This window comes from Falco biarmicus, chromosome 17, assembly GCF_023638135.1.
Source record: "Falco biarmicus isolate bFalBia1 chromosome 17, bFalBia1.pri, whole genome shotgun sequence".
NCBI lineage: Eukaryota > Metazoa > Chordata > Aves > Falconiformes > Falconidae > Falco > Falco biarmicus.
In genome coordinates this window covers 5,084,125-5,097,473 of record NC_079304.1, presented here as the reverse complement: position 1 = coordinate 5,097,473, position 13,349 = coordinate 5,084,125, and the positions used below count along the sequence as shown (strand labels likewise).

Genomic DNA, 13,349 nt, shown 5'->3' with positions numbered 1-13,349 from the left:
GGCGGAGCAGGCACGGGGGGGAGGAACTACAACTCCCGGCGTGCCCCGCGGCGGTGCACTACGGCTCCCGGCGTGCCTCGCGGGGGCGCACTACGGCTCCCGGCGTGCCCCGCGGCGGGCGGCGGGCGCAGGTCGCGGCGCAGGCGCGGCGCGGGCGGCGGGTACTGGGGCTGGCCGGGCTCTTTTGTTCGAGGGAGGCGGACGGAGAGCGGCCAGGCCCGCGGCGCCACCCGACCCGCCCCGCCCGCCCGCCCCCGCAGGCCCCTTCCCCTCGGCAACCGTTGGCGGGGCTGTGCAAGGTGAGCGAGGGCCGTGGGCGGGGGCGATGCTGGGAGGGACTGGGCGTTACTGGGGGGGGCCGGGGTGGGGTGGGGTGGGGGGGCGTGCGTGCTGCGGGAGGTGGTGTTCGGGGTGGCGAGATGGCCGTTCGGGGATGGGGGGAGATGCTGGGGGGCATGGGGGGGCGGTTAGTGGAAGGGTATTTGGGGTGCTGGGGAGGGGTAATGAGGAGGGGGTTGGGGGCTGGGGGGGGTCAGTGGAAAGGAGGGGTTGGGGCGCTGAGAGAAGCGTTAGTGTGGGGTGGGGGTGCTGGGAGGGGTGTTTTGGGAGAGGGAGGAGGCTGGGGATGCTGGGGCGGGTAGTGGAAAGGGAGTGTTTGAGTTTCTGGGGGATTAGTGGAAAGGGGGGGGTTGGGGCACTGGGAGAAGCATTGGGGGGTGAGTTGGGGGGGCTGGGAGAGAGGGATGTGCTGGTAGGGCCGTGCCTCACAGGGGCCGCGGGGGGCGGGGAGCCGGGTGAGGAGGGGCTGGCCGGGGGGCGAAGCTGGGCCTTGGGGCAGGAGATGAGCTGGGGGTGGGGGGAGAGGTGTGGGGGTGCCTTTGGGCAGAGGGGAAAGGGGGGTGTTGGGGGGCTGGGGCATGAGGAGAGAATAAGGGGCTGCTGCAGGGGGCTGGGAGAATGAGGGGGGCTGGCCTGGGGGGTGGAAATGCCCTTTGGGAGCGGAGAGGCTGGGGCAGAGCCCCTGCTCTGGGGGGGAAGGGGCACTCACATGCGGTGCTTTAAAAAAGCACTGATGAAGCCTCTGGGATGGGGAGAAGGGGAGGGCGATGCTGCCAGGGGGCGGGGGGGGGGGGGGGGGCGAGATTCGGGGGAAAGAGGGGCTGAGGAAAGGGGGATTCAGGTTCTGGCCACTCTGAGAGCGGGGAGGGGACGAGTGTCAGTTTTTGGCGGGGAGAATGAGCGGGAAGGCGCTCAACAGGCTGCGGGAAGGCAGGGAGCAGGGGGAGGAGAGCTGCTGGGGAGTGAGCTGGGGGGGATGTGGGGCCTTGGGGCTGGGGGAGAGCTCTCCTGTGGGGACCTCGGCGTGGGGCTGGCGGGAGGTGGAAAAGGGAGGTTGAGGCTGGTGGGCTGGAAGCAGGAATGTGTTGGGGAAGATGAGGGGGGAGATGCAGCAGGAGCTGGGTTTGGGTCGAGTCCCTGCTCACCCGCAGCGTGGGGTGGGTGTCAGGGCAGCTCCCTGGCAGGACTGGCTTTCTCCAGCCCCTTTGCCGGCGGAGGAGGTTTGAGAGTTGGGGGAGTCAAGCCACACTCGGAAGGGCAATTAAGAAGCATTTGGGGGAAGAGGAGGAATTCTGGAAAGGGAAGATGATGGAGGCAATATGGGATTTGTATCTCCGGACAAGGAGGTGGCGAACCTTTGCAGATGCAGGGCTGCCAAGTGGATGGCAGCGAGTGGACGGCAGCGGGGTTTGGCTTGGGGCTGTGCTGTGAAGCTGACTCGCTCCCTTGTGACATGGAGGAGGTGGCAGGGACCAAAAAGTGGCCTGAGTTTGAGTGGGGAGTATCAGGGATGGAGGGCTGAGTGTGAGGATCCCAGGGATGGGGCAGTGCTCTTGGCTTTGGGGTTGATCAGTTTGGAAGCAGCGAGCATTTACGTTGTCCCTACAAAACAGAGATCAAACTATAAAAGGGCTTTCTGGCTGAATAATTACAGGCTTTATCTGTAAAAGATTTGATTAACTTAAAAAAAATATAAATAAAACTCAGAAATCCCTCGTGCATTTGAGAGAGAAGGTGTTTGCAATGGGCATGTTTGTAGTCAACAGTCCCTGTTGGGTTTGTGACCCAGGCGCGGTTTCCTATCGGTGCTCGTGATCTTAGTAGTGAAAATGATGAGAACAGCTGTAGTTGCTCTATCCCCACTGCCCAGCGCCACTGAAACGCAGAAATAAGCAGGTGAAGGGCCTGTGAGCGCTGGCAGGCAGCTCCTGGGCACGGGGCTGCTGGGGAAGTGCCCCCACGGGCGGTCCCCGTGTCCCTAGGGATGAGGGCTGGCAGGGGACGGTGCTGTAGGGGCCTGGGGTTGCGTGTGGAGAGGGAGGTGGTGCAGTGGCAGGGGCACTGGGAAGCTGGGAACCCTGCAGCACCTGGGGCGATGTTTTATCGTCTTTATACAAAAAAGGAGAAGAAGAACGTAAATCCCTGCTCTAATGCCGTCAGTGTTTTTCTGATCTAGAGGAGTTCAGAAGTTGTGTCTGCTGCCACATAACGAAATTCCTGTCTGCGTGACGGGATTTCTTACCTCAGGTTCTCTTTTTTTCCAGCAAGGAGGTAACATTCCTACTGTTGCATGTGTGCGTCTCTTAAATCCAGAGGTGCATTCTCTCATGGATTGTGAATTTAACTGGAAATGATGTGGCTGAGCTTGAAGGTTGTGGCTCTTCTTTAGTTTGGTCCCTGCTCACAGGCTTGAGCTTTCACTCAAACTTTCCAGAAATGTTTTCTGCTGTTTTCAGGTTCTGGAGAGTGGAAGACTTAACATGCTTGTTCCCACTTCAAAAGAAAGATGCCTGCTGCCTTTCCCTGGCGCGTGTGGAATAAACTTGGCATGCTCATAAGTCTTTAAAGAGATGAGTGATCCTAGCCAAGTTTGAGAAAGGCAGAAGGAGGAAATGTTTTAAGTTTAAAACTCAATAAAGCTGAGCTGAACTGTTAATCCTTTAAGATGCAGCTGATGGAACTAGTTTGTACTTAAATTAAACCTCTGGGTCTCCACGTTTTTCTTCCTTTTCTTTGTTAAACTTTCTACTGGAAAGATTAGCGCCAGGCATCACGGAAGGGTACGAGGTAGAGCTTCACGATCTTCCAAAGAAAGCGTCCCAGCCAGCGGGGCTGGGTGTTGTGGGTATTTCTCTGGTTTCCCCACCTGGATGCTGTTCTCCAGGAGATCTCTCGATACCAGCACGTGCTTCGCTCTGATCTGCTGCGACGATGCACTGCTAGCGCTGGCTCTTGCTCCTCTGCCTGCTCCTCTTGCCCCAGTAACGCAGTCTTTCCTACACACTTTCCTTTCGTGCTGGGCCTCCTCCTTCACAGCCTTTTACCGGAGTTTGAATTCTTTTTCTAGTGGCTTAGGTGTGCCCTGGGTCCTTTCCTCTTAGCTGCTGACCCAAGAAGCTGTTCTGCTCTGTTCTGCTTTCCTCCTCACAAAGGGTTTCAGCTTTGCCTTTAGTGTTGGGTAAGAAGCAGCAAATGAAAATTGAAAGATTGGGCATAGGCCCATCCTGAATTTGTCTTGAAATTGTGTTTTTTGGTATATGCTGACTTTTTCGTGCATTAAGTACAGAAAATTGAAGCAGAAGTTTAGGAAACATGCTTCTGGTTAGATCTCTCTCAGGCAGGAGTCATCTAGGCCCAAATTCTGTAGACATGAGACTGCTCGTGCAAATGTAACAGGAGTTGTCTGTCCTTCCCAAAATGAAATGGCTTCGTTCTGCACCTCTGCATGTAGGAGCTCTGTGTGTGAAATGGGTTTATCTGAAAGCTCTGGAGGCTGCGGGAGCGGAGCGCGGGGTAAGGCTTCCCTGCGCTGCCTTTCCAAACAGAGGGGGATGGTTCAACCTCTCCCCTTTCCTCCAGAGACTAGAAACCAGCCAGTGCTTTGGGTGGCTGTGGTTTGTTTTTAATACCTAAAATTGGAGGGTTTGGATGTCACAGAAGGCTGAAATCTTTGTTGAGCGCTCTGTTGCACAGAGGCATTCCTGACGCGAAGGAAGAGGGTGTGGGGAGCAGTCAGATGTTCCGCAGATAAAGCCACGCACTGACTTTGTACCCCCGGGGGGGCTGGAGTCCCTTTCTCGCACTCGGCTGCGTTTCTGACTGCAGTGCAGCGAGAGGCCTGTGCAGCAGCTTGTCTCTGTGCTGCTGGCTTGAACGCTAGAAACTGTACCATGCCGAGCAGCAGATGCTGCGAACTACAGCTTGGCCTTACCTGCCCAGAGCACCTTCCCGGCATGCAGGCTCTGGAGGCGAAACCAGCTGTGGTGGGTGCCGAGGGGCCAGCTCGTCAGCAGGCAGCTGGGTGCCAGCCCCGTGCCTGCGTGGCCGCAGGCATCTTGCGAACCCACGGAGGCAGAGCAGGTCCGTGCCAGGGGGTGACACTGGGACTCTGCAGTGTCAACGCCTCTAGCAGAAAGGGGGAAACATCTGCTGCAAGGAACAAGCCCCGAGTGTCTGGGGACCTTGGAGGGGTCGCTGCCTGTCGTACGCTTAAGGTACGGTCACTGCAACCCTTTGCACTGCAGTGGCATAATAAGTGGGCATAATATTTATCCTTCCCTTGGCAAGCTTTTTCTCAAAGTGCTCCTGGCCTTGGATTTGCGTCGTCTTGGCCCAGCGCTTACCACAATAAAGCCATGGATCTGCAGTGTTGCATTGCTCTATTGCCTCTCTCCGTTCCCCTTTCCACACCTGCCCGTCCTACGCACCACCTCTGGTTCTAGCGACTCCTCTCCGAGCTCATCTTGGCCAGACTTTACCGTTAGACTTCTTGATCCAATTGCCTCCTTAGGAAGCCGCTCAAGCAGCTGCGTGATCCAGCTGAGCATCCTTAGGTGCCTTAAAAATAAGTCCATCTCCAAGCAATAACCACAGTGCTTTTGAGTGAAGTCCTTCTGGCTGCAGCTGAACAGAAATCCCTGCTGAGAGAGGGGAAGCCCGAGACCTTGCCCCTCCAGGCTGTCTCGGGGTTTATTTGCTGGTAGTAGCCAGAGCTGCAACAGCACCTTCTTGGGCATCTCCTCTGCCAGCGCTGGGCTCTGGCCCCCTTCTCCAGCAGCCACATGGTGCCAGAGGAGGAGGATGGAGGGGAGGAAGGAACTGTCTGAAGAATTCCAAGAAACACGATCTCTGGGCTTCCTGCTGCAGCGCTGGCTCCTGCTCGGGGATTAGATGCTGGCGGTGGGTCGGAGGCTCCGCACTGTTGTGTTGCACACCAGCTGAGGTGGTGCCAGGCAGCCTGGCCGCCGCCTCGGGAGCCTGCGGGCGACCGGGAGCCTTGCTGCTTCGGGTTGGCCTCCGTCTGGCAGCTGATTAAAGATGCTGTCAGTGTATTTCAGCCCAGGAGTTCAGGAGGGAAAAGCCTCTCTGATGCATCTTGCGTGGCTCCGTTTTAGTGGGCTGTTTCCAGGTGGTTGGTTCCACCTCCCCATTGAACAGGGCAATGAAACTTTATCCCTGGGGGGGGGGGCTGGGTGTCCTCTGGCATTGAATAAAGGACTGATGAGGGAAGCAGTGCCTGTCTGTGGAATATCCCTGCCACCACCCCAGCTGCTGGTCTGTACAGGGCAGGGAACTTCTCACTTCATTTGATGCTTCGAGGGGATTGAGTTTGCACCTTTGGTGGACGCTGAAGCACAGCGCAGCCCGTGCAGTAGCAGAACAAGCTCTTCCCCTCTCCCTGCCTGCTCTGCGGCCTCTTCAGGTGCCAACTTCTCTTCTGAGACCACCAGTCAAAAGAAAGATGGAGAGATCTAGTGCTAAACATGAGCAGAAGGAAAGGGCTTGTGATGTGGGGCCCTGGGCCCTCCCAGCTTGCTCCGTGACCACCGAGCACCCCGAGGTGCTGGCAGCCTCTCTGGCCTGGCTCCGAGCAGCCCCAGCTCTGGGTGCCGTGGCAGGGGTGAGGTGTTCGCTGCCCCTTCCACCCTGACATTGCTGTGGGGGGGAGAGGCTGTGGTCCCCTCGCAGCTGGTGCGTGCAGGGCTTGGGGGATAAAGGGAAGATGTCTCTACAGCCCAAGTGTGGCCAGGGGCTGGTCGCGTCGCGTCGCCAGAGCCCGGGTGCTGGCACAGCTTGTACGCCAAGGTCAGGCTGAAAGCAGCAGCAGGGTCCAAAGTATAAACACGTTGGTCCAGCACCTGCCAAGCCGAGAAGCTCTGCTTTCTCCCTCTGCGCTCTTCCAAGCTCGTCGGCTGCCCTCGAGCCCTGTCTGAGACAACAGCAGAGGTGGGGTGGTCTGGAGCGTGCCAGCTCCCTCCTGTCCTCTGCTGTGGCTCCCGCTGGTCTGAACTGGTGGCCTTTTGAGCTCTGCAGAACCTGGTTTTAAGCCTTCTCCTTTGAAGGCTATGCTTACGGCAGCTGCACAAGGGAGCTCATCCAGCTGTACCCCAAGAACTGAGGCTGTCGCTGAGCTCTGACATCTCCTTCAGCCGGTGTAAATCGGCAGGATTTTTGGTTTGCCATGTAAACCCGTCCCGATTTGCATGGATTTTTGCCAGCTGAAATTTGTTTTGGAATATTCGTGATAAGCTGAGTGGCAAAATGAAGGTTTCTGAGCAGGTGATGTTTGACCTGCTCACTAATCATTTTGCTTGGCAGAAAATACGTATTTTACTGGAATTTAAAAAAAAAAAAAAAAAAAAGAAGAAGAAAGTATTTTTTACTGGAATGAAAAAGAAGTCATGTTGCTCAGCTCTGAGGCTGTGACAGCTCCCTGGGCAGCGGTTCAGCAGGGTGGGGTGCTGGGAGGCCGAGGTGCAGAGTTGGTGTCAGGCGGTGTGAGTCCCCCTGCCAGCTTTGCCATGGCGCTCTGTGGTGGCACAGCTGCTTATCGGAGATAATGGATGAGGAGACTCGGAACCTCCTGACCCTTCGGTTGATCTAAATCAGCGCAACTCGTTCGGCATGCTCGGCTGGCTGCACGGACTTCTTCAGAGCAGAGGCTGGCGATGAAGTCAGGGTGCTGGAGGGCTCTGTATTTTTCTTGAACCTGAAGAAAAAACCCTTCCTGCGCCTCCTTCTTGCACAAGCAGATGCTTTGGCTCTTCCACTCGCGGGGCCGGGTGATGGCTCGGGATCTGGGCTGCGGGGCTGGGACCTGTTGGTGTAACTGGTACCAGCCAAGAAGTGGCTGGAGGGCATTTGGAAGGACAGGGGGCGTTTTTAGCAGAGCCACCTGCCCCACCGCAGAGACGCAGGGCAGGGGCAAGATGGACAGCCGTGCCGGCAGCAGCAGGGAGAGGCTGTGACCCAGGATCTGCCCAGCTGCGGTGCTCTTACTGGTCCGAGCTGGGTTTCGGCAGGGAAGTGGGGCCTCTCTGTGGTTTTTGGCTCTCTGAGGTGTTTCGTTTCAGCCTGGGGGAAGCGCCCGGCATGTTGGCAGGGCTGCTCCTCCTCTGCAGTCACCTCCATGCGAGTGGAAAACAGAGCTGCGCCGAGGGCCACCCGGTCACGCACTACCTGTGTGCTGTGGCATCTGCGGCAGGTAGCCTTGGGCTGTGCCGGGCCACAGAGTTCCCCTAGCTCTGCGCTGCTTCCCAGCGAGCACTGGGTATGTGTGTAGGAATTTTTGACTCTTTAAACATCTCTGGAAAATAAGGAGAGAAAAAAAAGCTTCGTCTGGGTTGGTCAGTTAGGTAAATATCCCAGAGTGCACATCCGTGAACCGGCAAAGAAATGAACGTGGGGAGCTTGGTGTCGGGGACTGTGACTTGTATTTAACTTGGATTAACTATTTATTAACTTTTAGTTAATATCGACAGTGCGCTGTCTCCCTCACGCTGCTGCACAGCTCTGCAAATGCTTTCTGCAGCTCAGGGCAGGGTTGAACTGAGTTGAAGGGCAGGTGAGCAAGGTGAGGAAAGGGGAGAGAACAGGCTGGGGGGGACACATGGGACTCGGCAGAGGAAGGAGAAGGTGTGGAGCCGCTGATGGAGGATGCTGCTTCGCTTCTGGAGGCCAGTGAGCAACAGAAGAGCAGCGGGGTCACAACATGGCGTGCTGAAAACAGGAACAAAGTATGGGTGGAATCGGGCAGGGTCTTGATGGAATTGGTAAAGGAAGGTGCTGGGGAAACAAAAAGGCCAAAGCTGTGTGTCAAAAAGGCATCATGTAAATGCAGCAGCTCCTGCTGGAGATTCCTGTTTGTCTTTTCGGCAGGGAGGACCATCCTGGCCCATCTGTTGGTGTTACCTACTTCGTATGCGCCTGTTTTCTCCAAAGCGTCATTCCTGCGCTGCTTTGCCTCTGTATATCCAGCGTGTTTGCTTCCTGGCAAAGGCAAACCTGACCTTGACACAAACGTGTGGTTCTCGCTCCTCTTTTAGCAGCGTCGCCCGTAAGCTGAAAAACTGGCCAGCACAATGGGAAAAAAACAGAACAAGAAGAAAGTGGAAGAGGTCTTAGAGGAAGAGGAGGAGGAGTATGTGGTGGAGAAGGTCCTGGATCGGCGAGTGGTAAAGGGCAAAGTGGAGTACCTGCTGAAGTGGAAAGGCTTCTCGGAGTAAGTGCCTCCCTCCCTGCCTGCTGCTACAGGGTGGGTGCTGGGCCGCTCCGGCACGAGCATCTCTTCTTCCTTTGGCTCCCGAAGCCTCCAGGCAGGTGGCTCAGCCTCCCTGCTCCTCTCCTATCTGTAAAACGGAGCCAACAGGCCAAGGGCAGCCATAATGATAAAAACAGCAGTGCTAAATGCCTTGAGCTGTAGTCAGGGTGAGGAGAGCACAGCCTGGGTGAGAAAGTCCCGTTTCTGTCTCACGGACAGGCTGTGTAGCGCCCTGGTGGGGCTTCCCTGCCTTAAACCTAGTGGGAAAGGCAGTTGGATAAAATGAATTGTGTTTCTCCCTGAGAAAGGAAGTAACTGCCCTGCCCTCTGGCATCCCTGCCCGGATCGGGGCAGGGTCCCGCCTTGTGGGGCAAGGACACCCACATCCAGGCTGCTGCTTCTCTCAGCATCTCCGCATGACCTGGTGTCCAGTTCTTTCCTTGGCAGGGAAAGCTGCAGCCAGCTGCCCCATTGTAAAACTAAGCTGTTGTCTTTGATTGCAGTGAAGATAACACATGGGAGCCAGAGGAGAACCTCGACTGCCCAGACCTCATTGCAGAGTTCCTTCAGTCCCAGAAAACTGCACATGAGAGTGAGAAATCTGAGGGAAGCAAGCGCAAGGCGGAGTCTGACACGGAGGATAAAGGGGAAGAGAGCAAACCAAAGAAGAAGAAGGAGGAGGTGAGGCAGAGTGGGGGTTCTGTGCTCACCTCCTTACCCCTGCGTTGGGCACAGTGTCTCGTAGCTAGAGCAGCTGCTCTGCAAAACCTCAGTCAAACTGTTCTCCTGCACGGAGGGGAAACTATTGAACTTCAACAAGACGCAGCTGCAGTGCTTTTGGAAAGCTGTAGCTTTCGGAAGGAGGCATGAGCTGTTGGCTGAGCTGGGCCTCTGAATCCGGAGCCAGTCCTAGCACTAAACTGAAAGGCCAGTTCTTGAACCAGAAGGGTGCAGAGCCCAAACTTCTCCTGAAGAGCCGCAGAAGGGGTGAAACAGGCGGCAGGAGCTGCCTGTTGCCCCTTGGAGAGGGGAACAGGGTGAAGCAGAGAGCCTCCTGCTCAGGCTGTGCATAGCTGCTGGGGAAAAGGAACAGTAAAAGGCTCTGCAGGCTCTTTTCATCCCCGGAGCTGCTGAATCTTGGCCGGCACAAGAGTTTGACCAGCAGGGCCTTGGAAATCAAATCCTCTGTTTGCAACAGCAGCAGCAGCACGCTGGGCCACACTGCCCGGGGCCTGGCAGGAGGTCACCTGTGTGGTGGGTTCACACCTGAGTAGTCTTCTCAGTTCCCCGCTGGCCTTAGTCGTTATAGTCCGAGCATCTGGTATGCAGAGCCTTTCTGAACAGCCACCAGCGTGTCCTGGTGACCAGAAACAGCTGTGGCTGTTACCCTGGTGATGCTGCAAGTGGAAACTTGTCTCTTTTCAGTCGGAGAAACCACGAGGCTTTGCCCGAGGATTTGAGCCAGAGCGAATCATTGGTGCCACAGATTCCAGCGGGGAGCTCATGTTCCTGATGAAGTGGTGAGTGTGTCTTTGTGTCTGTCACTTCTTCACTTATTCTGTGCCAGAGAGGGAAGGACCTGCACCTGGGGAGTCCCTGCTACCTGGCATGAAATCTCTGGCGATGGCGCTGCTGCCTGAGGTGACCCTCTGCGCTGAGGCTAACGTGGATGTGAAACGAGCAGGTAGGGCCCTCGGGATTGTGTGGCTCTTAAGATGTCCCCCCACAGCAGGCGCGAGCTTGGGGAGAGAGAGGGGCACGGTGTCACGGCACGGGCTGCACTTCTGGAAGGCTGCGCCCAGAGGAGAGCCGTGATGATGACCGCGTCCCCGTCGGCTGTAGTGACACAGGGCTTGTCGCTGGCACAGGTGGGAGCCAAACCAGGCAGGCGCAGGTGTGGGAGCCACTTGCTTTTGCACCGTCTCAGAAGTGCGGAGTGGCTGGGGACAGGGCCGCAGCTGTGGTTCGGCTTCTCTCCCCGTCCCCGACAACACAGAGCTGAACTCACGCCTGAACCCTTCCCGAGCTCCCGTGCTGCTTCTCCCTGCTCCAGAGCCACTCGGGAAGGGGTCGCTTGGATCCCCTGAGCTCCTCAGGGACTCCGTTGACCTGCCACCTTGTTTTTTTCTCCGGTCTCCGCTTCTTCTGCCTCCCCTCCGCAGCACCCTAACTTGCACCTCTGCTCTGGCCTCTAGGAAGAACTCTGACGAGGCCGACCTGGTCCCCGCCAAGGAAGCCAACATCAAGTGCCCGCAGGTGGTCATCTCGTTCTATGAGGAGAGGTTGACATGGCATTCCTACCCCTCAGAGGACGATGACAAGAAAGAGGACAAGAACTAACCCCTGGCACCCGCTCGGGCCAGCCTTTGTATAAAGATCTGAACTGTGGGTTTGAGCAAGAGGGGAGAGAACGCAGCTCTGCTCGGTTGGGAGCGTAGAGATGGCTGGAGAAGATGCCCTTTGAAGAGACCAGTATGGTTTCTGTGCCCTGCAGCTGCTCAACTGCTTTATGCAGCTTCATGCTGTGTACAGATTCAAACCAGCCCGGCTCAGTTTGGGGAGGGGGTGGGGGGGTGGAGGGAAGGGCAGGGGGATACCGGCGAGGGGTGGGAGGAGGGAATGGGGATATTTGTTTCAAGGCTGTCGATTTTGCAGCTTGTGGGAGAGGAAGCAAAGCCCCTTCCATGAAGGACTATCACTGGTGATGGGTGGGCTGGGGAAAGGGAGTGCAGATGGATACTGCTTATTCTTCAAAGACCATCTCAGCAACCCACAGCCTTCTTCCCAATAGTGTTAACTCTGCATTTTTATGGCGTAGCATGTGTGTAGGTTTTTTGTTGTTGTTTTTTTGTTGGGTTTTTTTTTTTCCTTTTTCTTTTTCTTTTGCTATTTACTGGTGTATTGGTTTGGGGATCTGGGGGGAGGGATGTGGGGAAATTGGTCTCTTGTTTAATTGGGGAGGGAGGGAGATGAGGTCTGGTGACAATGTTCCAGATCATTTCCAGATCTTTTTTAGAACCTGAATTCAGAAAAGGGAAAAAAAAGTTAAAAAAAAAGAAAAAAAAAGAAGAAAAAAAAAAAAAAAAAAAAAAAGGCGGGTGGGGAAAGAGCCCAGTATTGATGACAGAACTAGAGAGACAGGGACACTGACATGAGACTGAAACTGTGAATGTCCAAATCTCTGGAGCCAAGATCCTCAAAACCCTGCGAGCAGTTTTTACCGGGCAGGGGGGGTAAGGGGGGGTGAGGGGAGACTTGTGAAAATGCAAACTTGTGATTCGTATTGTCCTGAAGCAGAACTGCCAGTTACTGACACATGCATTGTATGTGGGAGGGTGGGGTGTGGGGCGGGCATGGAGTTTAACCCTTTAAAAGCCTTTCTACCCTTCTTTCCGTTACAAGGTGCTATTTCTCAAAATTGGGGGCAGGGGGGGAGAGAGACTTCTGACTACTCGTTCCTTTTCTCACCTTAATTTGACTGTCCAGCCAGCGGCATTGGGAACCCTTTAGTTGTGGGAGGGGGAGGAAATCAACAGCAGCACAAGAAAACATAAAATCAATTCCAGATTCTCCCATAACAAGTGATTATTTGTAGGAGCCCAGACGTTGGTGCTGGAGCCGGATGTGTCACCCTGAATCTTCTGAGGTTTTGGTTGTTTGGTGGTTGTTTTTTTTTTAATCAGATTTATTACAAATACTGAACTATTTAATGTCTGGAGTCATGAGCCCCACCAGACTCCTGGCACCTCCTTGTAGGGTGGTATGTATCTAGACTTGCATTGTACAAACCTTTTTTTAAAAGCATGTGTTTAGGTTTCTGTGAAAACGTTGTTTAAATGTAAAGTACGTGTTTGGATTTTAACTTCATACCAAGCTCTGTCAGTTTTTTGTCTCAATAAAATTTTAGATTTATAATCCTGATTTTTTTCTTCTCTACCTTGCTCCTTCCTCCAGCTCTTTGTGCATGGGATGAGTGACGAGGTGTAGAGCAGGTCCCGGAGGGAAGTTAGCCTGCGCTCGCGGCCCTCTCTGAGCACGGGTAGCTCTGGTGCAGCCCAGGTTGGCCGGTGGCTCCGCTCTGGGTGTCGACAGCGGCAGGAGCTTTGGAGCAGCTGACGGCAGGTTCTGATTTATGTTGGCTTCCATCTGGAGAAGAGAAGTGTCGTAGAGGTTAGTGTCTAGAGGCCTAAGTTGAGTCTCGCCCGTGGAGACAAGAGGACTAGCTGTGATTTGGGACCTCGTTGGGTGTAGCAAGATGCTGCTTGAGCCGGGAGCGTGCGCTGCATGTGTTCCCAGCCAGGACCGAGCACCAGCGGTGGGGTAAGTGACCTTTACTTCAATTCTCACCTGAATGTCGAGCAGACTTTTTCACTTTGTGGTGGTGGATGGGTTTCTAGAGCTCCAGCAATGGTTCTGCCGGGCGTTTGGCCGAGGATGGAGATGGCCTCCCGTTATTCTTAGTATGGGCTTGCTGAAGGCCGTAAGCTCCTGTGCATGGAGAAGAGTAGACTCGTCCTCTGCTCAGCCCTGCTGACGCTCCACGCAGTGGTACAGGCAGCACAGTGGGCTGAAGCGTTCCTGGGAGAGAGGAGGCTTGTGGTTCCAGGCTCTGGTTTCTGGTGTTGGGAGGGTGCAGGATGGAGCAGGGAGAGGCAGGGAGGATCTGGGTGGTGCTCAGGGCTGAGCAGGGGCTCCACCAGCCCCTCACTGGCGCTCGGAGCTGAAGAACTGTGCAGCCGGTTGAAATGCA

At 55.5% G+C, this 13,349-nt stretch overlaps 1 protein-coding gene across 2 annotated transcripts; it reads left to right on the top strand.

Moving 5' to 3' along the window:
- The first annotated feature begins 157 nt into the window (after positions 1–157).
- CBX1 (chromobox 1) lies at positions 158–12,520 on the top strand. 2 transcript variants are annotated; one of them, XM_056362169.1, is made up of 5 exons: positions 158–299; positions 8,385–8,560; positions 9,103–9,280; positions 10,025–10,119; positions 10,795–12,520. In XM_056362169.1, exons 2-5 carry the CDS (start codon positions 8,421–8,423, stop codon positions 10,937–10,939), a joined length of 558 nt encoding a protein of 185 aa, XP_056218144.1. In that variant the 5' UTR covers positions 158–299; positions 8,385–8,420; the 3' UTR covers positions 10,940–12,520. The 2 variants fall into 2 exon arrangements, with proteins under 2 accessions (XP_056218144.1, XP_056218145.1); XM_056362170.1 differs by having other exon boundaries at positions 168–299; positions 8,388–8,560.
- The last annotated feature ends 829 nt before the right edge of the window (positions 12,521–13,349 follow it).

Bases quoted from the DNA above. Each gene is read 5' to 3' on its own strand.
- CBX1 (XM_056362169.1), top strand. From the start codon at position 8,421: ATGGGAAAAAAACAGAACAAGAAGAAAGTGGAAGAGGTCTTAGAGGAA. The intron at 8,561-9,102 runs GTAAGTGCCTCC...CTTTGATTGCAG, and splicing joins AAGTGGAAAGGCTTCTCGGA to TGAAGATAACACATGGGAGC. The intron at 10,120-10,794 runs GTGAGTGTGTCT...TCTGGCCTCTAG, and splicing joins CTCATGTTCCTGATGAAGTG to GAAGAACTCTGACGAGGCCG.